Source organism: Scyliorhinus torazame, chromosome 12 (assembly GCF_047496885.1).
Source record: "Scyliorhinus torazame isolate Kashiwa2021f chromosome 12, sScyTor2.1, whole genome shotgun sequence".
Classification (NCBI taxonomy): domain Eukaryota; kingdom Metazoa; phylum Chordata; class Chondrichthyes; order Carcharhiniformes; family Scyliorhinidae; genus Scyliorhinus; species Scyliorhinus torazame.
The window spans coordinates 193,705,830-193,730,877 of NC_092718.1; the positions used below are offsets into that span (position 1 = coordinate 193,705,830).

Sequence of the window (25,048 nt, forward strand, 5' to 3'; positions counted from 1 at the left end):
AAGGGCTTATTCGGGCCAATACCCATTGGGAGTTTAGAAGAATTGAGAGGTCATCTTATTGAAACATACAATATCCGCCAGGTATTCAACAGGGTGGATACTGGGAAGGTTATTTCTTCTTGTGCGGGGGCTCGCACTAGGAGACACAATTTCTCTCAGGGGGCTATTACTCTACAATTCTCTTCACCAGAAACCAATGGAGGCTGGATCATTAAATTTCTTCAAGGCTGAGTTTAGACTTTTCTTGGAGATGGGAAGAGGACCTGCATGACATAGCTTATAGAATGGTGGTGCAGATTCTGAGGGCCAAATTGCCTATTCCCACGTTAGGGCAACACGGTAGCACAAGTGGATAGCACTGTGGCTTCACAGCGCCAAGATTTCAGGTTTGTTTCCTTGCTTGGTCACTGTGCGGAGTCTGCACGTTCTTCCAATGTCTGTGTGGGTTTCCTCCGGGTGCTCCGGTTTCCGCCCACAGTCCAAAGACATGCAGGTTAGGTGGATTGGCCATGATAAATTGCCCTTAGTGAACAAAAAGGTTACGAGGGGTTATTGGGTTACAGGGATAGGGTGGACGTTTTAACAAAATGTTTTAACACCCCAGTGCATTTTAACACACAGCAACTTACTGCAGATAAAGACGTACCTACAGTAAAGGTTTGAGCTATATTGATTCATACAGCATTCACAATAATTATTTATCTAGAGCAGTTAGTGTGCACAGAATTTATATGAACTAGAGACGTGATTTACAACATCTGTTCCTCTGCATCAACCAGAAAAGCATATTTTCTTGAAGCATTAATAACTATTAGAAATTTTTATAGTAGTCTAAAATGGGCTTATAGCAATTGTACTGAAGTATTAGACAATAAAGGAACAATGGATAGTATGTCAGAGGCCCCAGTTTTATTTATTTTTCTGGCCTATCAACCTTTATTTTACACCCCTCGATCTGAGTTGGTGACATTTCTCAGAAAATTCTCTTAAGATGACTGTAGTACTGGAGACTGGTCAATAATGCTGCAGTAAACTTCAGCCTGGATTTACATAGCTGCAAACATATTCCAGCCATGTTGTAACACTGCTGCTACAAAGCAATCGAAATGAAAGAAATACATTTCAAAAAATAATTTCAAAAAGTAAGTACAGAACTGGGAGATATGAAAGATGAAAAATTGGAGAAGAAATGGAATTGAAGGAGAGACCATACTAAATGAAAATGTTAGAAATTTTAATAGTGTTATCCACGTCCATACATGTGTCTCCATTTCTATTCTGAGTTGTGGCGGAATTTCTTCAGCCAGAGGGTGGTGAATCTGTGGAACCCATTGCTGCAGGAGACCGAGTCACTGGGTGTCTTTAAGACAGAGATAGGTTCTTGGTTCTTGATTAATCAGGAGGAATCAGGGGTACGGGAAGCAGGCAGGAGAATGGGGATGAGAAACACATCAGCCATGATCAAATGGCGGAGAAGAGTCGATGGGCTGAATGGCCTAATTCTGCCCCTACATCTTATGGCCCATTCTGTGCACTAGACGATTACAACCAAAGTGCTGCAGATACACTTTGGCCAGTACCTCTGTGGACTGGAGGAGCAAGGGGGAATTAAACAAAAATGGCAGTTCAACCTTTCTCACTCTGCAGCAAGCTTGCAGAAAAACAGCAAATGGGGTTACAGAGTGTGGACCGAATTGGACTGATGAGCCTGCTACACCGATTCTATGCCTACAAGAGAAGAATGGCCACACTGATGATGTACTGAAAGGACACTTTTCTGCTGAGACACACTGCAATATCTAAGAAGAGGGTGAAATAAACATCTGCATATGTTATATAATTCTTCGATAAGTGCTCTAAGAGACTTATTAGTTGCCATCTATTGAGAAGTGGAATAGAAAGTAAAATAAATCAATATTCCTGCAGTAATCAATTGGATTAAGAGTTGGAAGAACATGATTAATTAATATTGGTTATTTTTTGAAACACCCTTGTTGAAGAGTTAGTCCAAAATGTATTTTTCTACCTGCTCAAAAGAATGTCTTTTGTTGCCGTTTATAGTTTTTAATCTTAAAGAGAAAGTAATGTCCAAGAGTATCTTGAATTCAGAATAGTTTCAACAAAGTCTACCCCTCTTGAGATTTAATTTACTCTTTTAACAGATCCTTTTAGTTTGTGTGTTACAGAAATTTTGGAAGACTCCATAGGAAGTGAGAAAAAGTTTTGCCACTGTAAATGTGCACAAAATGTTTTCGTATACAAATTGGTCACAGGCCTTTACAAATAAGCTGTCACTTTCGAACGGCTTTCTTCACTAGTTAACTGCCGAGTCCAACCATCCTTTCGCTCACTTCCCAGAGTTTTCTGGCCACTGCATCATCTCGTGCATGAGGCAGGACCTCTCGAACTTTGCAGTCAACGAAGTACCTGCCACTGAATTTTTCAATGCCTTCTTGCACAGCGCAGTAGATGGGGGTCTGAGCCCCATCGACTGGGGTTTGAAAGAAAAGGGTAGCGACAGGGACAAAAAATACCTTCATCCAGCATTTCAACTGACGGAACACTTCAGTGTTTACAGCACCTGTAAGAGGGAAAGAAAAATCAATGTTTGTTGAAGACCGATTTTCTCATTGAAATATTTAACTTGTAAATCAAGAAATGTGCAGAAAAAACACATTAATTTAACTGCCAAGCTTTTTAAGTTGTGAAGCAAGTTTCTGAAATTTCCTGACATTAATGACCAGCTTGTGGATCACTTAACCTATGTTCACACACATGAGCAACTCAACTGGAAAACTAATGCTTTGTCTTCTTCTATTTAACAACATGTCTGCTTCATTTTATTCAGTTAACCTGTTTTATAGAGAAATATTCATTTGAAAACCAAAACCACACAAACCAAAAAAGCTGAATGAGTTTTTGTATGATTTCCTTGTATTTGAAATATTGCCTTCCAAATCATTTTCCACCTGACAATGTGGGTGCTGGTCTGCAATTGCATATTTTTAAATCATTCTACCTGCCCTTTCATATCATCCATTTTGTTCCCACTGTTTCTATCTGTCAGCACTTAAAAATATGTTGCACTGGAAAAGCCTACAGCCACTACAATACATCATGACACACATAAGCAAAATTTTAGTCAATGTGGATTTGCCAAAATAGTAGTGAGTGAACGAGAATATATCTGGTGATAAGCCAGTGGCTAAATGCACCACTATTCTAACATGCATCCATACACAGCAGAGGGCGATCTGTGATCTGCAACCTTTGCTGAATTGGCGGAGCACAAACAAGGCAGTAGTTGGAGGATTATTAATTGGAGGATCATTGTCTTTGGCCTTGTCACAAAGTCCATTATCTGACGACCATTTCCATCACCCACAGTGGTGACTGTCTGAAACTGAGCCAGGCTGTTTGCAATTTCGGTGTTGTGTTTGACCCCAGGAGAAACGTCTGACCACACAGTCACTCCCATCATCAAGACATACCTACTTCCACCTCTGTAATGTTGCCCGACTCTGCCTCAGTCCAGCTGCTGTTCATAACCTCATCCATGTTCTTTATTATCTCAACACTTGACAATTCCAATGCAATCCTGGCAGACTCCCATTTTCCATCCTACACAAACATGAGCTCATCCAAAGCTCTAGTCACAAGTAGGCTTACATTAACACTGCAATGAAGTTACTGTGAAAATCCCCTAGTCGCCACACTCCGGCGCCTCTTCGGATACACAGAGGGAGAATTCAGAATGTCCAATTCATCCAACATCATGTCTTTCGGGACTTGTTGGAGGAAACCAGAGCACCCGGAGGAAACCCACATAGACACGGGGGAAACGTGCAGACTCCGCACAGACAGTGATCCAAGTGGGAATCGAACTCAGGACCTTGGCACTGTGAAGCAACAGTGCTAACCACTGTGCTATTGTAGGTTTTTTGTAAACGTAAGTTGAGGAAACAAATAATAAATTGCTGTGGAATGGTAGAAGGTGTTGGCCCTTTTGATATTGTTCTGATTCTGCCTCCACAGGCCCGTGTCATGTGTTGGACTGTTCCTGTGGAGGTGGGAGTTCTAATTTTTGAGACTAAAAGCATAAGTAATTTTGAAATAATTGTCACCATTCCTAGTTACCACTTATCTATTGTTTTCTGATTTTACCCTCTGATTTTTCCTCTCCTGTTAAGGCATGCACAATTAGCAAACCTCTGGTACCTCCAGGTAAGTGGCCATTATTCACTTGGGAGCCTCAAACTGTTCCATTGGACTATTTTGCTATATAAAGTAGCATAATTGAGGCGATTCTTGTTGTCCCATGGTACATGTTCCACTTTTTCCCAAATTGGATCACTCAGTAGCTGATTTTCCCTTGCCTTGGGTAGAATTAAAGGAACCCATAGCACAAAAGGAGGCCCTTTGTACCTATTCTAGATCTTTGAAAGAACAGTCCAATTTAGTCTTGCAACTCTTTCTTCCCTAACGCTGCATATTTGTTCTCTTCAAATACCTGTGCAGTTGCCGTTTTAAAATTCCTTTGGAATTTGAGTGCATGAACCTTTAAAGTAACTCATTCCAGATCATTACAACATTAACAATTTGCTTTTAAGCTGACAAAAATTTCCTTGCTGTTAGGTAATTTGGACATTCTGAATTCTCCCTCTGTGTACCCGAAGAGACGCCGGAATGTGGCGACTCGGGGCTTTTCACAGTAACTTCGTTGTAGTGTTAATGTAAGACTACTTGTGACAATAATAAAGATTATTATTATTAACTCACCATCTCTGACTGGGTGAGGATGACTGGAGAGTAGCTGCTCGCCCCACCAATTTGCAGCTCGCTATTCAGAGATTCCTATGTGTAAAGCAAGGTGTTTGGGATTTTTCCCATGCTTTTCTTAACTACTAGAAATTATCCTTAAAAGATGAGAAAGCGGAGAGCTGTGATGACCTGCGCGGTATGTACATAGATTATGAAAACAAAACAATGGCCTTGTAACGTTGACCAATGCGTTGCTCTTTTAGATGTTTCAAAATTGTTTAAACTGTGTGGGGGGTAAAAAAACACATTTCCTCCCACCCAATGGAACAATATTGGTCTTATTTCTATGGTCACATTGAAAAAAGAAAAAGGTGGTGTGTGTAAAATGCATTTGTTAAATAATTCTCTGCTCACCTGGATGAACAGAGTAACAGGTAACATTAGTTCCCTCCAGGCAATTTGCAAGTTCTCTCACAAAAAGTACGTTGCACAGTTTGCTGCAGCTGTAGTTCCTCAACACCTGGATCAAACCTTCACCAGGAGGATTCAAGTTGCTGAAATCTATTTTTCCATAACGGTACATTGCTGAGGTAACAACAACAACGCGGCTAGGGGAGCACAGCTTCAGTCGATCCAAGAGAAGGCGAGTGAGGAGAAAGTGGCCCAAGTGGTTCACTTCCCAAACCACATTGAATCCGTCAGCGGTCTTGCCATTTGACCCAATACCTGCAGCATAAACAAATCGTATTACTTTTCAAACTTGTCAACAGGCTTTGAGAAAAAACGTTGGAGGGTTCATCCTTTGGTGACATGTTAAACCAAGCCCATGCTGGTCCGTCCAGTTCGTTCGGCCGATTGCGAAAACTCTCATGGAATTCACCCATGACGAGTTTGTCAATGAACAGGAACCTCCCCGATTTTCCTTGCAAACATTCCTGCCTTAAGCAATCCTGTCAAAAAACAGATACATTATTTACTCAACTCACTGCTCTTTGCACAGACACGTTTGCTATGTTCGCCCGCACAACATACACACCCTGCTCACGGGGAGGAATCCATTGCATGTTTTATAAATGTTCATACAAATAAATTCAGCGACTTTTGCTTTTATTGCTTTAAAAGGTTGGATTGAAGCTTAGATTAAATAATGTGATTTGTTAGTATTCAGCAGCAGTGTGCCCCAGTAGCTTAGCGTGTGTGTGTGTGCATTTCAAGCTTCTGTCTATGTTCTGCTCACCCGACTGAGAAAAAATAGCTTTCATCTAAGCAGCGCTATTTAATACTTTATATTTCCTGATGAAACTGCCCCTTAAGTTACTCCCCAAACTTTAGGAGTTTTGGTCTCCTTCTTTACAGCTTATCCCCTTTCCACTAAATGGGATTAATGTTCTTTTTCTTTTCTGTTTCCTTTCCAATTCATTTATGTCTTTTTTGATTGTGTCGACCTGATTTGCAGAGTATTTCAAATGAGGTCTGACTGGTGTGTTGGTGAAATCTCAGCATAACCTCTTGTCTACAGACTATTTGCTCCTATACAGAAAGGGAGGTGTTTATTATCATTTCAGGCCCATCTCAGACTCAGTGGTAATTTTATACCGCTTTGCATACCGATGTTGCTTATTCCTACTTCAGAATTGTATATGAATTTGCCAATATGAAATTTAATTTGCTGTTCACCCACCCAAGTGGATAACAGATTGGCATTCTTTTGAAACACCTAAATGGAACCTTCCGCCCCTACAAGATATCAGTTTATGACTGGATTATTTAAGGTATGAATGTTTGCAAGGAAAGCAAAGGGAGTTCCCTACCCCACCCAGCTCCACCATAAAGATCACCACTCCGCAAACACTGCCACCATTACATGACACCTTGCACAAGTACCATTTGGATTTGTTTAAATCCATAGAATCTCCATAGTGCAGGAGGCCATTCTGTCCATCGAGTCTGCACCGACCCTCCGAAAGAGCACCCGACCCAGGCCCACTTCTCTGCCTCATCTCTGGAACCCCACCTAACCTGCACATCGTTGGACACTAAGGAGCAATTTTAGCATGGTCATTTCACCTAACCTGCACATCTTTGGACTGTGGGAGGAAACAGGAGCACCTGACGGAAACCCACGCAGACACGGGGAGAAAGTGCAAACTCCACACAGTCACCCAAGTCTGGAATTTAACCTGGGTCTCTGGCGCTATGAGGCAGCAGTGCTAACCGCCGTACCACCCAAATAAATTCTGTTTCTTTTCCAACCCACGTTCTATTCTGGATTTCAAAAAATTTTGATTTAATTGGTAGTCTTTCTTTTTAATGTGTCTTTGATCTACAGCATTTCACAGGATTTTCCTTTATATTTAGTGCTCTTTGCGGGAGGGGATGTAGCAACAGAAGCCTACCTTAGTCTTTGATTGCTTCCTATTGTTGCTGGGAAAGAAGGTATTAGGTTTTCCTAATTACCCTGAATTTCATGACTCACCCACCATTAGAATACAGCATAGATATGACGGAGAGTTTCATTTTGAACTCTAGCCCAGCTGCTGCTAGTTTCTGACCAACTAGGGCATGCTCTAACCAGTATCTCGCCTCTGTTAACCAAAATGTTTGTAATCTGCTTCCAGCTGTGTATCATTCCACTAAGTGAACAGTGATATGTTACTTTCAGGGAAAGTGGTGAATGAAAAGGTTCATTTTTATGTGCTGTAATTACCAACACGCCAGACAAAGATTAGGTTCGGACTTGTGAAGCTGTTTGTTTGGAATGAGATAATCTTTTGGTTTGGAGGCAGAAGTCACATTTGTACATTAACCCTTTGAGCTCGTGGCAGCACGGTGGCGCAGTGGGTTAGCACTGCGGCCTCACGGTGCCGAGGTCCCAGGTTCGATCCCGGCTCTGGGTCACTGTGCGTGTGGAGTTTGCACATTCTGCCCGTGTTTGCGTGGGTTTCGCCCCCACAACACAAAAATGTGCAAGCTAGGTGGATTGGCCACGCTAAATTGCCCCTTAATTGGAAAAAATGAATTTGGTACTCTAATTTTTAATTTTTTTTTTTTTTAAAAGAAAACAAACCTTTCAGCTCAATTGAAGGGAAGTTAAAAATGTGAAGGATCATTTGGACTCGAAACGCTAACTTGGTTTCTCTCCCCACTAATGCTGTCAGACCTGCTGAGTTTATCCAGTATTTTCTGTTTTCATGAAAAAATTTATGCTTTTCCTGCACTGTCTATTTGTCTGCATGTTTGAAAGTAGTTATAATATTGAAAGTAAACAAGTATAAATATACTCTTTCGAAAGTCCACTAATCAATATCTCAGGGCATTGGGAGTCAAGACCCACATAAACCCTTCAAATAAAAGGGTGGAGATTATTTAAGGCTGGCAAATAGACATTACCTGCTGCCTATTTTAAACTCATACATTCTCTGTCCTTTATCTTGCCATTTCCACATTTATAGGGGCTGGTTTAGCACACTGAGCTAAATAGCTGGCTTTTAAAAGCAGACCAAGGCAGGCCAGCAGCACGGTTCAATTCCCGTACCAGCCTCCCCGAAAAGGCGCCGGAATGTGGCGACTAGGGGCTTTTCACAGTAACATCATTTGAAGCCTACTTGTGACAATAAGCGATTTTCATTTCATATACTGAAAATTATACACACAATTTGTCCCACATAGCAAATGCTGGCGGTGACACTGCAGTCTCCCCACTTGGGTGAGGTTTTTAAATCACATCCTGAGACATTGACATAGACAGTTTCCATTATAACTATGGTCGGATTTTTTAATTTGTTAATGAACTGAAGTAAAACAGTAAGCTCAATTGGCTAAATGGCTAGTATGTGGATTAGATTAATGGCACTAACATGGGATCGGATCCTCGTTCAGGCTCAAAGCCTGACCTGTAGTAAATAAAAATCACCGCACGTTGCCACGGTTTTGTAAATAATTGCCAAGGACCTGCTTTGGGGGAGGGAATTCAAGAAGATATATTTATGAACCCTAGTTCTGATGCCAATCCCTTGCCACAAATGGAAATGTCTTCTCAACCCTTCCATAAATTTAAAGACCTCTGCCTGGTTACTTCTTTCTGAATTATCTTTTTTAGAACAAAGAGCCTCAGCCCCTGTTCAATTTTTTATGACAGTCATAACCCCTGTTTGGGTTTGATGATGGGTCCCCACATTGAAATTGTTCATCTGGAGCAGACAATGCTTTTGCCTTTTTTCTATGAAGTCTGAAAGGACTTGGTGTGCATGTGCTGTCCCGAAAGCTATCTGTAACTCTTCAGGTGTCGCCAGGCCTGTTTCAGAAGAGTTAACAGAGAGCTGTACAAGATTAACATGACAGATACAGGCCATTTCACCCTGCACGTCTATGCTTCAAACCTCCTCCCACCCTACCAGCATGGTCTTCTTATAATTTCTCCATCACGTACGTATCTTGTGAACACACGCCCTTTACAGAGCCCCTCCTCCACCAAACACTGAACTAGATTGTATCTCTCCCTGCAGGCGTCGTGAGGCTCCTTTCAGCAAAACAACCTCCCGTTTGTGTGCCCCACTAAGGAACAGACACAAGAACAAAACATGGTGCACGGAAATAAATGAAAAATGCAAGATCCGATCAGAGTCCAGCCAACGCACGTTGACCGAGGAGCTGAGGAAACAACACAGTCCTCACTCAGAGCTCCAGTGGTATGGTTACTGGGCCAGGAATCTAGGAGCCCCAGCGCAATGTTCTGGGCTTGAATCCCACCAAGGTGGATGGTGAAATTTGAATTCAATAAAAATTATTTTAAAAATATCCACCTGGTTCCTTAAAAGGAGGAATTCTGGGCAGCACGGTGGCGCAGTGGATAGCACTGCTGTCTCACGGCACCGAGGTCCCAGGTTCGATCCCAGCTCTGGGTCACTATCCGTGTGGAGTTTGCACATTCTCCCCATGTTTGCGTGGGTTTCGACCCCACAACCCAAAGATGTGCAAGGTAGGCGGATTGGCCACACTAAATTGCCCCTTAATTGGAAAAAATTAATAGGGTACTCTAAATTTTTTTTTTAAAGCAGGAATTCTGCCATCCTTATCTGACCCACAGCCATGTGGTTGACTCTGGAATGGCCCATCAACACATTTTTAAAAAACAAGCCAACCGCCGGCCGCCAGCTCCTTGTCCTATTGTAATCATTTTAAACAGTTTCCCGAGGTTAAACATTGGTCATAACAGAATGTTTAAATTCTTGCCTGCATTATTGATGAGTATATGCAGCTGGGGCTCCGATTTCAGGAAAGTCTCTGCAAAAGCCCTCACTGATTTAAGACTCGCAAGATCCAGTTGCATAAAGACCACTTGGTTGTTGCCACTCTTCTGTGGATGACAGATATACAAGTGCATTAAAGCAACCTGCAAATCACTAGCAAACAGTGCTGTCTGAAGATAAACTTCTTCAAACCTCTGGGGTGTTATCTGCAGCTTTCAGAAGAAGCCTTACAACACCAGGTTAAAGTCCAACAGGTTTGTTTCGAATCACTAGCTTTCGGAGCATTGCTCCTTCCTCAGATGAAGTGAGGAAGAAGCAGTGCTCCGAAAGCTAGTGATTCGAAACAAACCTGTTGGACTTTAACCTGGTGTTGTAAGACTTCTTTCTGTGCTCACCCCAGTCCAATGCCGGCATATCCACATCATGGCTTTCAAGAGAGTTTGAGAGAAATTTAGCATTTGCTGTTTCACATTCCTGGTAATGGGCTTTAAAATATGGGTAAGATGCAAGGTAAATACCTTCAAACAAAACTTGCTCAATGTATAGCATTATTTTTCTTCTCTTTCTCACTCCAGGCAGTGTTGACTGTGCTGAGTTACTGTTCCACAGGTTCAGCTGAACTCCCACCACATTTCTTACCCAGGGAGCCATTCCTCACACACAAGAGGAGTGTAAACAGGCTCTTCTGACTGAGGAAGGCTTCAGGACCCATTCTAATCCTGTCATTTGCAATTATCAAAATAAAACAGGGGCGAACAAAGCTGCAAAACTGCTTGATTTTTCTTCTCCCCAGGCCTGGGCAAAGGTCACAGCTATCTCGAGGCAATATTTTTAATATTTTAGGGCTTAAGTAGGGTACTCTATCCAAGGGCTATTGCAGATTTGACAGGCCGGATGGCCTCCTTCTGCACTGCAAATTCTTTGATTCTTCCCTGAACTTTCAAAGTCGTTTCCCTCCCTCCTTTGAACCTAACTGACTGTTTGGACATTGGGCAGTGGGGAGGAGAGTTGGGAGAGGATGACACAACCCTCTTGTGCCTTATCCCAGTAGCCAATCATCACCTGTAAGCACAATGAGAATCAGAAGATTATTTAATCAGGTGAGCCGTCAGAGTCGCATCCAATCCTAACCCTCATGAGAATGGACATGGTGCTTTTTTTTCCAAGCAGCAAATAGACATTTTTGCAATGCTGACTGATTATCCCCGTCTTAAACACAGGTATTATGCCAATTTCCACCAGCCTACTTTAGATCAACTAGCTGTATACACTTATTTTGCATGGCCTGATTAGAATGGGTTAGTTACTGATTACTTTTATCATCTGAGGCACTAGATTAGATTTAGATTATTGTCGCGTGTATCGAGGTACAGTAAAAAGTATTGTTCTGTGTCCAGTCCAGGCAGATCGTACCATACATGAATAAACATAGGACATATGATAAATACACAATGTAAATAGAACTATGACATAGGTTGAAGCTTGTGGAGTATAGTGGAGAAAATGCATAGAGAGATGACGGCATGGTAGCACAGTGGTTAACACTGTTTCTTCGCAGCGCTAGGGACCCAGGTTAGATTCGCGGCTTGGGTCATTGCCGGTGCAGAGTCTGCACTTTCTTCCCGTGTCTGCGTGGGTTCCCTCCGGGTGCTCCGATTTCCTCCCACAGTCCAAAGATGTGCAGGTTAGATCGATTGGTCACGCTAAATTTCCCCATGGTGTCCAAACGTTCGGTTGGGGTTGCTGGGTTACGGGGATAGGATGGTTTGGGCTTACGTAGGGTGCTCTTTCAGGGGCCGGTGTAGACTCGATCGGCCGAATGGCCTTCTTCTGCACTGTAAATTCTATGATTCTATAAGAGGGCCATTCAGGAGTCTGGTAGCAGTGGGGAAGAAGCTGTTTTTGAACCTGTTAGTGCGTGTTCTCAGACTTTTGTATCCCCTGCCCGATGGAAGGGGTTGGAAGAGAGAATAACCTGGGTTGGAGGGGTTGTTGATTATGCTGCCCACTTTCCCAAGGCAGCGGGAGGTGTAGACAGAGTAAATGGATGGGAGATGGGACCGTGGCTCTGTGAAGCCATAGTGCTAACCACTATGCTACCGTGCTGCCCACGTGAAGGAGATTTCAATGCCAATTTAAATGAAAACAAAATTACCTTCCAGTTTGGCGCCAGTTAGTGGGAGTTTGTGTCGTAATTATTTATATCTGAATCTCCTCCTTAACTGACTCCCCATTTGGATACCAGTGCACTGGAGGAGTGCAAAACGTGTTGAATGCAATTCAAATTCCAGGCGAATATTAAGGACAAACAGAATGCTCTTTTAAGGACAAACAGAATTTCAAAGAGTTTCCCGAATCACCAGTAGAATCCTATAATTCCATATATTTGCATCAACATTTGACTTAATTCAAATGCAGTAAACCAGCAACAACCAGTAGATGTCAGATCATGAAGGTAGTCTAGGGCTGAGTTGGTTGCACTCACCTCTGAATCAGAAGTTTGTGGGTTCAAATCCGATTCCAGGGTCAGAGACACAATCTATAATGACACTTCAGCGCAGTATTGAGGGAGTGCTGCATTATCTGCGGTACCATCTTTCGATAAGATGTTAAACTGAGACTGAGGCCCACCTGCCCTCTCAGGTGGTACCCCTCAACCTGTACTGTGATTTGGGGAAGTTGGGGGGGTGGGTGCTGGTGGTGGTGGTGGTTATCTTATGAGGAAAGGTTGAACAGGTTGGGCCACTGGAGTCCAGGAGAATGCAAGGCGGTCTTATTGAGACGTACAGAATCCTGAGGGGACTTGACAAGGATGATTTCCCCTTGTGGGAGAGACTGGAACTAGACAACCCAGTTAAAAAATAATGGGTCTCCTCTCCAATAAAGATGGAGATTTGTTTTCTCTCTCAGAGGGTTCTCAGTCTTTGGAACTCTCTTCCCCAGAAAGAGCTGGAGGCAGGATCATTGAATAGCTTTAAGTATCTGTTAGATAGATTCTTAATTCATAGAACCCCTACCGGGCAGGAGATCATTCAGCCCTTCGAGTCTGCACCAACCCTCCAAAAGAGCGCACTACCTAGATCCATTCATCTGCCCACCCCACCCTTTCCTCGTTAACAAACCTTCACATCCCTAAGGGGCAATTTAGCATAGTCAATCTGCCTAACCGGCACATCTTTAAACTGCGGGAGGCAACCGGAGCCATTCAGAGGAAACCCACACAGACACAGGGACAACATGCAAACTCCACACCGATAAGACACCCTAGGCTGGAATCGAACCCCAGCCCCATGCGCTGTGAGGCAGCGGTGCATTTGAGTCAAAGGGTGTGGGCAGGAAATTGGAGTTGGCCACAGTCATCAGGTCCACGGTGATCTTATTGAATGGCTGGCGAGGCAGGCTCAAGAAGGGCTGAATGGCCTACTCCTGTTCCTGACTCTTATATTCCTATAGCTAGCCCTCACCCAACCCATAAGTGGTTGCACTCTGGGGTGGAGGGAGCATCCAGGCTTCAGCCAGAACAAGGATAAATCCACTGAATTTCAGAGAATTTACAGTGCAGAAGGAGGCCATTCGGGCCATCAGGTCTGCACCGGCTCTTGGAAAGAGCACCCCACCCAAGGTCAACACCCCACCCTATCCCCATAACCCAGTAACCCCACCAAACACTAAGGGCAATTTTGGACACTAAGGGCAATTTTATCATGGCCAATCCACCTAACCTGCACATCTTTGGACTGCGAGAAGAAACCGGAGCTCCCGGAGGAAACCCACGCGCACACGGGGAGGATGTGGGGAGGATGTGCAGACTCCGCACAGACAGTGACCCAAGCCGGAATCGAACCCCTGGAGCTGTGAAGCAATTGTGCTATCCACAATGCTACCGTGCTCCAGTCTCAGTCCTTGTTTTGACTGAAGGTGGCACTGGAGAGGTTGCCCATGACTGGGGGGGGGGGCTGTTGAAGGCACAGGCATCACCTTTCTGATGTCGAAGACCGCCGCTTCGGCACGCTCCTTGTTCCGGCACGCCAGAATCACGCGGGCTCCCCGCCGGGCCAGATCCAGCGCTGTCTGCTTCCCGATGCCGGTGTTTCCACCTGAGAGACACACAAATGTAACGTTGCAAATCTGCGAACAAACCAGTGCATTGTACTCCCGAAATACATTCCTGCTAACTAAAACTTTGACTTGTTATAAAGTGCGAGGATTACATGTCTATTTTAACTTTAAAAAATATAAATAAATTCCCCCCCCCCCTCCCCCGGGCCCGGCATTCATTCGTTGGGGTGGGGATTCATTCAAACAGACCGAGGTGTACCTGTGACTATCACCGTCTTTCCCCGCAGGCAAGTGTCGCTTCTGCACCGAGCCCCTTTCAGGAAATTGTAGTAAGTTACAATGTACAAGGCGACCAGGATCGCAGCTGCTGCTATGCAGGAAACCATGGCTGGGCGCCGCTCTAACAAGACACAAGAGTGAGAACCGGTTAGACGTCCTGTTTAATGCAGCCGTACTTCTCACATTACAGGCTCGGGCTTTGCTGTCGCCCATAAGAGGGAGGGCAACTTATTTGCAATCCACGTTCCAGCCCCCAAAAATCCACCCCACAGCTCGCTCATCCTCTGATGCATTGTAAATAACTCGTGTTGTATAAATGAAACCAACTACAAATGACTGCCCCCTGCAGGTTACTGTTGAAGATTGTGTTTCCTTGACACTTATCCCCCGCCTAATAAGTCAGCAAGGATCGCCAACTAAAATTATGGGAATAACTTAATAAGTTTCCATAATTTATTTTGGAACACTTATGGATTGGGTCAAACATGGGCAAGGACATCGCCTGCTGATCACCACGCACCCTCAGCTGATGAATCAGTACTCCTCCATGTTGAACACCACTTGGAGGATGCACTGAGGGTGGCAAGGGCACAGAATGTGCTCTGGGTTACGGACTTCAATGTCCATCACCAAGGGTGGCTCGGTAATACCACTACTGAGCGATCTAACTGAGCAATCTAACCCAGCCAATTACTACCCTATCAGACTGCTCTCAATCATTTAGTAATGTGATGGAAGAGCTCATAAACAGTGCTATCAAGCGTACTTACTCAGCAATATCCTGCCCACTGATGCTCAGTTTGGTTCCATCAGGGTCACGGAGCTCCTGACCTCATTACAGCCTTGGTTCAAACATGGACAAAAGAGCTGAAATGCAGAGGTGAGGGGAGAGTGACTGCCCTTGACATCAAGACAGTAATTGATTGAGTATGGCATCAAGCAGTCCAGTAAAACTGGGAATCAGGAGGAAATCTCTCCACTGGTTAAAGTCATACCTGGCACAAAGGAAGATGGTTGTGGATATTTGTCAGTCACCTCAATCCTGAGACATCACTGCAGGAGTTCCTCAGGGTAGTGTCCTAGGCCCAACCACCTTCAACCGCTTCGTCAATGACCTTCCTTCCAACATAAGGTCAGATGTGGTGATGATCGCTGATGATTGCACAAAATTCAGCACCATTCATGACTCCTTAAACACTGAAGCAGCCCACGTGCAAATGCAGCAAGACCTTGGCAATATCCAGGCTTGGGCTGACAAGTGGCAAATAACGTTCACGCCACAAAAGTGCCAGGCAATGACCATCTCCAATAAGAGTGAATCAATCCATCTCTCCCTTGACATTCACTGGCATTACACTCACTGATTCCCCCACTATCAACATCCTGGGGGTTACCATTGACCAGAAACTGGACTGGACTGGCCATATAAGGGCAGCACGGTAGCATTGTGGATAGCGCAATTGCTTCACAGCTCCAGGGTCCCAGGTTCAATTCCGGCTTGGGTCACTGTCTGTGCGGAGTCTGCACATCCTCCCCGTGTGCGCGTGGGTTTCCTCCGGGAGCTCCGGTTTCCTCCCACAGTCCAAAGATGTGCAGGTTAGGTGGATTGGCCATGCTAAATTGCCCTTAGTGTCCAAAATTGTCCTTAGTGTTGGGTGGGGTTACTGGGTTATGGGGATAGGGTGGAGGTGTTGACCTTGGGTGGGGTGCTCTTTGCAAGAGCCGGTGCAGACTTGATGGGCCGAATGACCTCCTTCTGCACTGTAAATTCTATGATATACATACTGTGGCTACAAGAGCAGGTCAGAGGCTAGGAATCCTGCGGCGCATAACTCACCCAGACTCACCACAGCCTGTGCACCACCTACACGGCACGTCAGGAACGTGATGAAATATTCCCCACTTGCCTGGATGAGAGCAACAACACTCAAGAAGCTAAGAAGCTCGACACCATCCAGGACAAAGCAGCCCGCTTGATTGGCACCACTTCCACAAACATTCACTCCCTCCACCACCGACGTACAGTAGCAGAAGTGTGTACCATTTACAAGATGCATTGCAGGAACTCACCAAGACTACTTAGGCAGCACCTTCCAAACCCACAACCACTGCCAACTAGAAGGAAAAGGGCAGCAGATACATGGGAACGCCACACCTGGAAGTTCCCCTCTGAGTCACTCACCACCCTGACTTGGAAATATATTGCTGTTCCTTCCATGTTGCTGGGTCAAAATTCTGGAACTCCCTCCCTAATATCACAGTGGGTGTACCTAACCCACATGGCAGGCAGCGGTTCAAGGCAGCAGCTCACCACCACCTTCTCAAGGGAAATTAGGGATGGGCAACAAATGCTGGCCTAGCCAACGAAGCCCACATCCCATAAAAATTAATTTTAAAAAAAACTTAGTTGGCTCAAATACACAATTCATTTCCAATTTTTCTAACATTTTGCTGCACTTCTAGGCTGTCTTCCAGTATTTAGCTCCCTCTATTTCTTTTCTCTCGGTTTTATCTGTCATGATATGCTGACAGGCACTTAATGAGATACAGACAGGCAGCTAATGAGCACAGGGAACAGGACGTAACCAATCAGCAGGCAGAACACTTGGGGGTGGTTTCCCACTATAAAAGGCACGAGGCACTCACACTCCACCTCTTTCCACTAGGGACATCTACAAAGTGAGTCCAGTGTACATATCACGTAACGCATACAGCACATGGAGAAGAGCTAGTCTGGTTCAGTCTAGATAGAGAAATCACAGCTAGGTTAGCAGTGTCGAACTCACATAGAACTATGCTAACTGTGTGACAGGTTCAATAAATCAAGTTGAACTAAACTCAAGGTCTGGAGTCGACTTGAGTTATAGCTGCATCCAGTTGCAGCCCGTGTTATTTCAACGTGCACTTAACACAACTTTGTCCATTTGCTTTGATACTCCTTTCCCATCTATTTCTTTTTGCTTTATTTCAACTTACTTTCTTTGCAACCCGACCTCATTCCCGAAACATGGGGCCAATTTTAACTTCTAAGAACTGGTGGGCTTTGGGAGGCGGGGGGGGGGGGGGGGGGAGTCATAAGAGAAGTTACCCACTCTACTTAGTCTCAAGAGGAGTCTGGTGAACTACAACTATGAAGGTAAATAAAAGGGCTCGGCCCTGGGTCACTGTCTGTGTGGAGTTTGCACATTCTCCCTGTATGCGTGGGTTTCGCCTCCACAACCCAAAGATGTGCAGGGTAGGTGGATTGGCCACACTAAATTGCCTCTTAATTGGAAAAAATAATTGGGTACTCTTTAAAAATAAATAGAAGGGCCATAGGAACTTGAAAGGTTGAACTCTGCTTCTCCCCCCAGACAGATGCTGCCAGGCCTGCTGAGTTTATTCAGCATTTTCTGTTTTTATTTCTGCAACTATTAAGATAAGGTACCCTCTGCCTTTATTTTCCCCAATCTATTTCGAGTTTCAGCAAAGCCGGTGGGTAAAATTAATGCAGAAGTGACATGCATTGATAGCGCTACTTGTGAGCTGGCAGGGGCAAAAAGGTAGTCTGCTTCTTCCACCTCCACGCTCCTCCACTCCACCCAGAGTCTTAAACCACATTCCCCTCCTCACCCAACCACAAGCTTTCTATAACTGGCCCCTACCTTGTCTGTGGTCTCTCTCAAGTCTTCTCCTGTACAGGAAGCTTGCAGAAAAATTCAAGCACCGTTCTGCAGTTTAATGTGCAGCTAATAGCTGTAGGGCATCCATGTAACCCACACTCCCAGGTGCCACTCTGAATGCATCTCCCCATAAATATCAGTGACACAACCTCACAATCAGCTGCATACTGCCCAATAGCGTGCAGTGTGGGAATGGCAACAAAATGGCTGCCAAATATTTTTGACACAAAATTTGATAGCATTTTCAATCATTTTGGCAATTTAACTGGCTTGGTAAGCTGGGAGGCTTTGGGCTGCACATTAAAATGCAGGTTGCTGACTTCCGGTTGCGGCGATGACCAGCTAAGCTGCACGTTTCGGCACCTCCCATTTCAACGGACTTTTGGGCTCTTATCGGGAACCCCAACGGAATTTTTTTACGGCCAAACCCAGTGTGAGGCGACAAAGGAAGGAGTCCCCCCGGGTGTTGATGGAAAGAAGCGATAGTAGTGGCCAGATTGCAGAGGATCTTCTGGAGCAACGGCAGAGAAGAGAAGGGAGAAGCAAGATGGCGGCTGAGGGAGCCCAGATGGTATGGGGCCCGGAACAGCAGGGGTTCCTCCGACGATGTGTGGAGGAGCTCAAGAAGGAGGTGCTGGCGCCGATGTTGCTGGCGATTGAGGGATTGAAGGAGACGCAAAAGACCCAGGCGATGGAGCTCCGTGGAGTGAAGGCAAAGGCAGCCGAGAATGAAGACGAGATACAGGGCTTGGTGGTGAAGACGGAGATGCACGAGGCACTACATAAGAGGTGCATAGAAAGGCTGGAAGCCCTGGAAAATAGCTCGAGGAGGAAGAATCTAAGGATTTTGGGTCTTCCCGAAGGGACAGAGGGAGCTGATGTTGGGGCGTATGTGAGTACGATGCTCCATACTTTAATGGGAGCTGAGGCCCCGACAGGCCCCCTGGAAGTGAAGAGAACATACCGGGTCCTCGTGAGAAGACCAAAGGCAGGGGAAATACCGTGAGCAATAGTGGTGAGGTTCCACCGCTACAAGGACTGGGAGATGGTCCTGAGATGGGCTAAGAAGACACGGAGTAGCAGGTGGGAGAACGCGGTGATCCGCGTGTATCAAGATTGGAGTGCGGAGGTGGCGAGAAGGAGGGCGAGTTTCAATCGGGCCAAGGCGGTGCTCCACAGGAAGAAAGTGAAATTTGGAATGCTGCAGCCGGCAAGACTGTGGGTTACACACCAGGGCAAACACCACTACTTTGAGACGGCAGAGGAGGCGTGGACATTTATTCAAGAAGAGAAGTTGGACTAAATTTGAGGAAATGATGTTTGGAAAGAAGTAGCGAGGTGGTGGCAAAGAAATGCAAAGGGGGGAGAGGGGGAGGGTTTATCTGTAAAAATGTTAGACGGGAGAATTTTTCTCCCCCCCCCCCTCCCCCGAGGGGACACACACGAAGAAATGTGGGCGCCGGTGGGGAAGGGGACAGGGAAGGGGAGATTGAGCTGCGCCACTAGGGGCGGGGCCGAGAGGGAAGCACGTTTTTTTTCCCCGTGCTATGGAAATTGCGGCGGGAAAAGTGGGCGCAGGAAGGAAGGGGACCTCACACGCAGGGAGGCCAAGGGTAAACGGGGGAAGCCGAGGTCAGTCAGAGTTTGCTGACTCCCGGAAGCAACATGGGGTGAGCAATCAAGCTAGAAGGGAATCTAGCGGGGGGGGGGGGGGTACTAACTGGGTTACTGCTGCTGAGGGTAAGGGGGAGCTGATACGGGATGGGATGGTCGGGGCGGGAGGGCGCCGTCTGGGGGACAAACGGGTGCATGGGACCCGGGTGAGGAGCTGGTTTAAAAAAGGGGATGGCTAGTCGACGATGGGGGGGGGGGGGGGGGGGGGGGGGGGGGGGTAAAGGGCCCCCCAACCCGGTTGATCACATGGAACGTGAGAGGGTTGTATGGGCCAATTAAGAGGGCAAGGGTATTTGCGCACCTAAAGAGACTGAAGGCGGATGTAGTTATGCTTCAGGAGACGCACCTGAAATTGGCGGATCAGGTCAGATTAAGGAAAGGATGGGTGGGACAGGTATTCCACTCGGGCTTGGATACGAAAAATAGAGGGGTGGCAATACTGGTGGGGAAACGGGTATCGTTTGAGGCTAAGACCATAGTGGTGGACAGTGGGGGCAGGTACGTGATGGTGAGTGGCAGATTGCAAGGTGAGGCGGTGGTGCTGGTGAACGTATACTGGGATGACGCGGGTTTTATAACGTGTATGTTGGGGCGCATCCCGGACCTAGAGATGGGAAATTTGGTAATGAGGGGGGGACTTCAACACGGTGCTGGACCCAGGGCAGGACCGGTCCAGATCTAGGACCGGGAGGAGGCCGGCAGCGGCCAAGGTGCTTAAGGGGTTTATGGAGCAGATGGGAGGAGTAGATCCCTGGAGATTTGCTAGACCGAGGAGTAAAGAGTTTTCCTTCTTCTCCCACGTCCATAAAGTATACTCCCGGATAGACTTTTTTGTCCTAGGAAGGGCGCAGATCCCGAAAGTGGTAGGAATGGAATATTCGGCTATAGCCGTTTCAGATCACACCCCACATTGGGTGGATCTGGATCTAGGAGAGAAGGAGCAGCGCCCACTTTGGAGATTAGACGTGGGACTGTTGGCGGACGAGGGGGTATGTGGAAGGGTGAGGGGATGTATTGAAAGATACCTAGAGGTCAATGATGATGGAGCGGTCCAGGTGGGAGTAGTATGGGAGGCGCTGAAGGCGGTGGTTAGGGGGGAGCTGATTTCCATAAGAGCCCACAGAGGGAAACAAGAGGGTATAGAAAGGGAGAGACTGATTGGGGAGATTCTGAGGGTGGATAGGCAATATGCGGAGGCCCCGGATGATGGGCTATACAGGGAAAGACGGAGACTACAGACGGAGTTTGACCTGCTGACCACGGGTAAGGCGGAGACGCAGTGGAGGAAGGCACAGGGAATACAATACGAATATGGGGAAAAGGTGAGCCGATTGCTGGCCCAACAACTTAGGAAGAGGGGGGCGGCGAGAGAGATCGGAGGAGTTAGGGACGGGGAGGGAAGGATGGAGCAGAGAGCGGGGAGTGTGAACGGGGTGTTTAAGTCATTTTATGAGAGGCTGTATAAGTCCCAACCCCCGGAGAGGAAAGAGGGAATGATACACTTCCTGGACCAGCTGGAGTTCCCGAGGGTTGAGGAGCAGGAGGTGGCAGGTTTGGGAGCGCAGATTGAGGTGGAGGAGGTGATTAAAGGAATTGGGAACATGCAGGCAGGAAAGGCCCCGGGACCAGATGGGTGGACCTACTGGCCCCACTCCTGACGAGAACCTTCAATGAGGCTAAGGAAAGGGGGACAATACCCCCGACAATGTCGGAGGCGACGATATCGTTGATCCTGAAACGAGACAAAGACCCGCTACAGTGCGGGTCATACAGGCCCATCTCCCTCCTAAATGTAGATGCCAAGTTACTAGCCAAAGTGATGTCGACAAGGATAGAGGACCGTGTCCCAGGGGTGGTACATGACGACCAGACAGGGTTTGTTAAAGGGAGGCAATTGAATGCCAATATACGAAGGTTGCTGGGGGTGATGATGATGCCCCCACCGAAGGGGGAGGCGGAGATAGTGGTGGCGATGGATGCAGAGAAGGCATTTGATAGAGTGGAGTGGGACTACCTGTGGGAGGTACTGAAGAGGTTTGGATTTGGAGAGGGGTTCATCAGATGGGTTCAGCTCCTGTACGGGGCCCCGGTGGCAAGCGTGGTTACAAACAGGCAACAATCCGACTATTTCCGATTACATAGGGGCACAAGACAGGGGTGCCCCCTGTCCCCGTTGGCAATCGAGCCATTGGCCATAGCGCTGAGGGGCTCTAAGAAGTGGAGGGAGGTGCTTAGAGGAGAGGAACATCGGGTGTCATTATATGCGGATGATTTGCTGCTATATGTGGCGGACCCAGTGGAGGGGATGCCAGAGATAATGCAGACACTCAGGGAGTTTGGAGAGTTCTCGGGATATAAATTGAATATGGGAAAGAGTGAACTTTTTGTGATGCACCCCGGGGAACAGGGCAGGGGGATAGACGATCTGCCACTGAGGAGAGTAGCAAGGGAGTTTCGATATCTAGGGATCCAGGTGGCCAGAAACTGGGGAACCTTGCATAAACTTAACTTGACGCGACTGGTAGAGCAGATGGAGGAGGACTTTAAGAGGTGGGACATGGTGCCCCTGTCATTGGCGGGCAGAGTACAGGCGGTTAAAATGGTGGTCCTCCCGAGGTTTCTTTTCGTGTTTCAGTGCCTCCCCATACTGATTAGAAAGGCCTTTTTCAAGAAAGTGGACAGGAGTATGATGAGCTTTGTGTGGGCTGGAAAGACCCCGAGGGTAAAGAGGGGGTTCCTGCAGCGCAGTAGGGGCAGAGGGGGACTGGCACTGCCGAGTCTGAGTGACTATTATTGGGCCGCCAACGTGTCCATGATATGTAAGATGAGGGAAGGGGCGGCGTGGAAAAGGCTGGAGATGGCGTCCTGTAAGGGAACAAGTTTAAAAGCACTGGCGACGGCGCTGTTACCGCTCCCCCCGAAAAAATACACCACAAACCTAGTAGTGGGGGCGACTTTGAAGATTTGGGGGCAGTGGAGACGACATAGGGGAGTGACGGGTGCCTCGGTGTGGTCCCCGATAAGGAACAATCACAGGTTCGTCCCGGGGAGGATAGATGGGGGATTCCAATCTTGGCAGCGAGCAGGAATTGGGAAGTTGAAGGACTTGTTCTTGGACGGGACGTTCGCGAGCATTGGTAGAAAAATACGGGTTGCCACCTGGGAATGCCTTCCAATATATGCAAGTGAGGGCATTTGCGAGGCAACAGGTGAGGGAATTTCCGCAGCTCCCGGCGCAAGGGGTCCAGGACAGAGTGATTTCGGGGGCATGGGTCGGTGAAGGTAAAGTGTCCGATATATACAAGGAAATGAGAGACGAGGGGGAGACAATGGTAGAGGAGCTGAAGGGTAAATGGGAGAAGGAGCTGGGGGAAGAGATTGAGGAGGGGCTGTGGGCAGATGCCCTAATTAGGGTAAATTCCTCATCCTCGTGTGCCAGACTTAGCCTGATCCAATTCAAGGTTCTACACAGGGCGCATATGACGGGAGCAAGGCTGAGTAGATTTTTTGGAGTGGAGGATACGTGCGGGAGGTGCGCAGGAAGCCCGGCGAACCACATGTTTTGGTCATGTCCGGTATTGCATGGGTTCTGGGTGGGTGTGGCAAGAGTGATCTCAAAAGGTGGTGGGGGTTAGCTATATTCGGGATTGCAGAAGAGCCGGGAGTGCAGGAGGCGAGAGAGGCCGATGTTTTGGCCTTTGCGTCCCTAGTAGCCCGGCGAAGGATTCTACTTATGAGGAAAGAAGCCAAACACCCGGGCGTGGAGGCCTGGATAAACGACATGGCAGGGTTTATAAAATTGGAGCGAATAAAATACGCACTAAGAGGTTCGGCTCAAGGGTTCACCAGGCAGTGGCAACCGTTCCTTGACTATCTCACAGAGCGATAAGGGAAAACAGGACAGACAGCAGCAGCAACCCAGGGGGCAGGGGGGGGGGGGGGGGGGGGGGGTGTATTCGGTATTTGGTTTTTTTTTCCATCCTAGTTGTTTATATTTCTTTTTTCAGTATTATTATTTCTCTTTTCTTGTTCTTTTTCTGCACTTGTTGTTAGTTTAATATATTGTTTAAATAACGGTCAATGTACATTTTGTTACAAAGTTGAAAAAATGGAAAATTCTTTTTGATCGAAAAACTTTAATAAAATATATTTTTAAAAAAAATGCAGGTTGCTTGGCTAATGTGTAACTTTCAGGAAATTGTAACATTTCAAAGACAAAATAAGACAAGTGCATCTTGTGGCACCAAACACAAACATTGGATAGCTGCTAAACGTCTTAAGACTAGATAACATGCAAACATCGTCTCACCTAAAGTTTGAATTATGGAAAGTAATTTGTAAAATTGCAACGCACAGCTCAGCTGTACAGTTCATGTTTCAATCATGGCAGGAACCAAACAATCAGATCCCCATATCGATGTCAATATCCAGTCCAACAAAAAATATATAATCTGACAATGACATCAAAGCAGTGTATAAACTATGCCCTGGCTAATGCATACTGATTAATTAAAAAAGTTACTACCATTAACTTTTTTTCAACACTATAACAATCTTCAAAGTTATTGTAATGATCAATAACTAATATAAATTTGTGACAAATTGCCTATCAGTATTTTAAATTTCTAAGAGTTCACAGATGAGGCAAAAAGAAACCACTTTATTGTAACACTCCAAATCTGGTGTACTTATTGTTCAGAAGTGTGAAGCACAAGTTGTAGTGTCTTGCTTGATTTCCATCACCAAAGCCCATCTGATTGATGACTACGAAATTAACAAGGTGGTGATATCTGGCATTCCCATTCCGACCTATTGCAATTTAACTCCATGATCCATCGGGGCAGGAGATTGTGAGGAACAAGATTGAATCTAAAATCTCACAAGTCACAGCCTATAGCGGTGGAACTGAAGAACCATTACCAGAAAGAATGTAAATGTTTAAAAGTCACAACAATTTAATTACATCACGCTTAATATAATTAACCATCAACCAAATCCTTAAGATATTTGTCTCTCGGTAGGTACGCTGAATACAGTTCGTGAGATTCACACCATGCATTAATCAGCACCCAAATTTATTAGAATGTTTACATTTACTCAGTATCGCACGTTTTGAAGTGGTAACTTCGTTTTCATGATTCTGCTCCATCATGAGAACAGCAACACATAATAGCAATACCTTTGCTGAACTGGAACCACCTCCTTAACATGGAAATGTATATAGGATGTAGGAGTACGCCATTTGGCCCTTTGAGCCTACTCCACCTTTCTGAAAGATCATGGCTGATCCATTTGTGTCCCCCAGCTGCCAACAGTCATCAATGAAAAATATAACTCAGCCTTGAATAAATTCAATGACCTAGC

The 25,048-nt window shown here is 46.1% G+C and overlaps 1 protein-coding gene across 1 annotated transcript; it reads right to left on the minus strand.

Annotated features, from left to right (window-relative positions):
• Nucleotides 1-887: 887 nt before the first annotated feature.
• Nucleotides 888-14,646, minus strand: LOC140386837 (dehydrogenase/reductase SDR family member 13-like). Its single transcript, XM_072469577.1, has 5 exons — nucleotides 14,329-14,646; nucleotides 13,989-14,107; nucleotides 9,994-10,117; nucleotides 5,176-5,487; nucleotides 888-2,581 (listed from the first exon to the last, which is right to left on the minus strand). Exons 1-5 carry the CDS (start codon nucleotides 14,453-14,455, stop codon nucleotides 2,319-2,321), a joined length of 945 nt encoding a protein of 314 aa, XP_072325678.1. The 5' UTR covers nucleotides 14,456-14,646; the 3' UTR covers nucleotides 888-2,318.
• Between the last annotated feature and the right edge of the window lie 10,402 nt (nucleotides 14,647-25,048).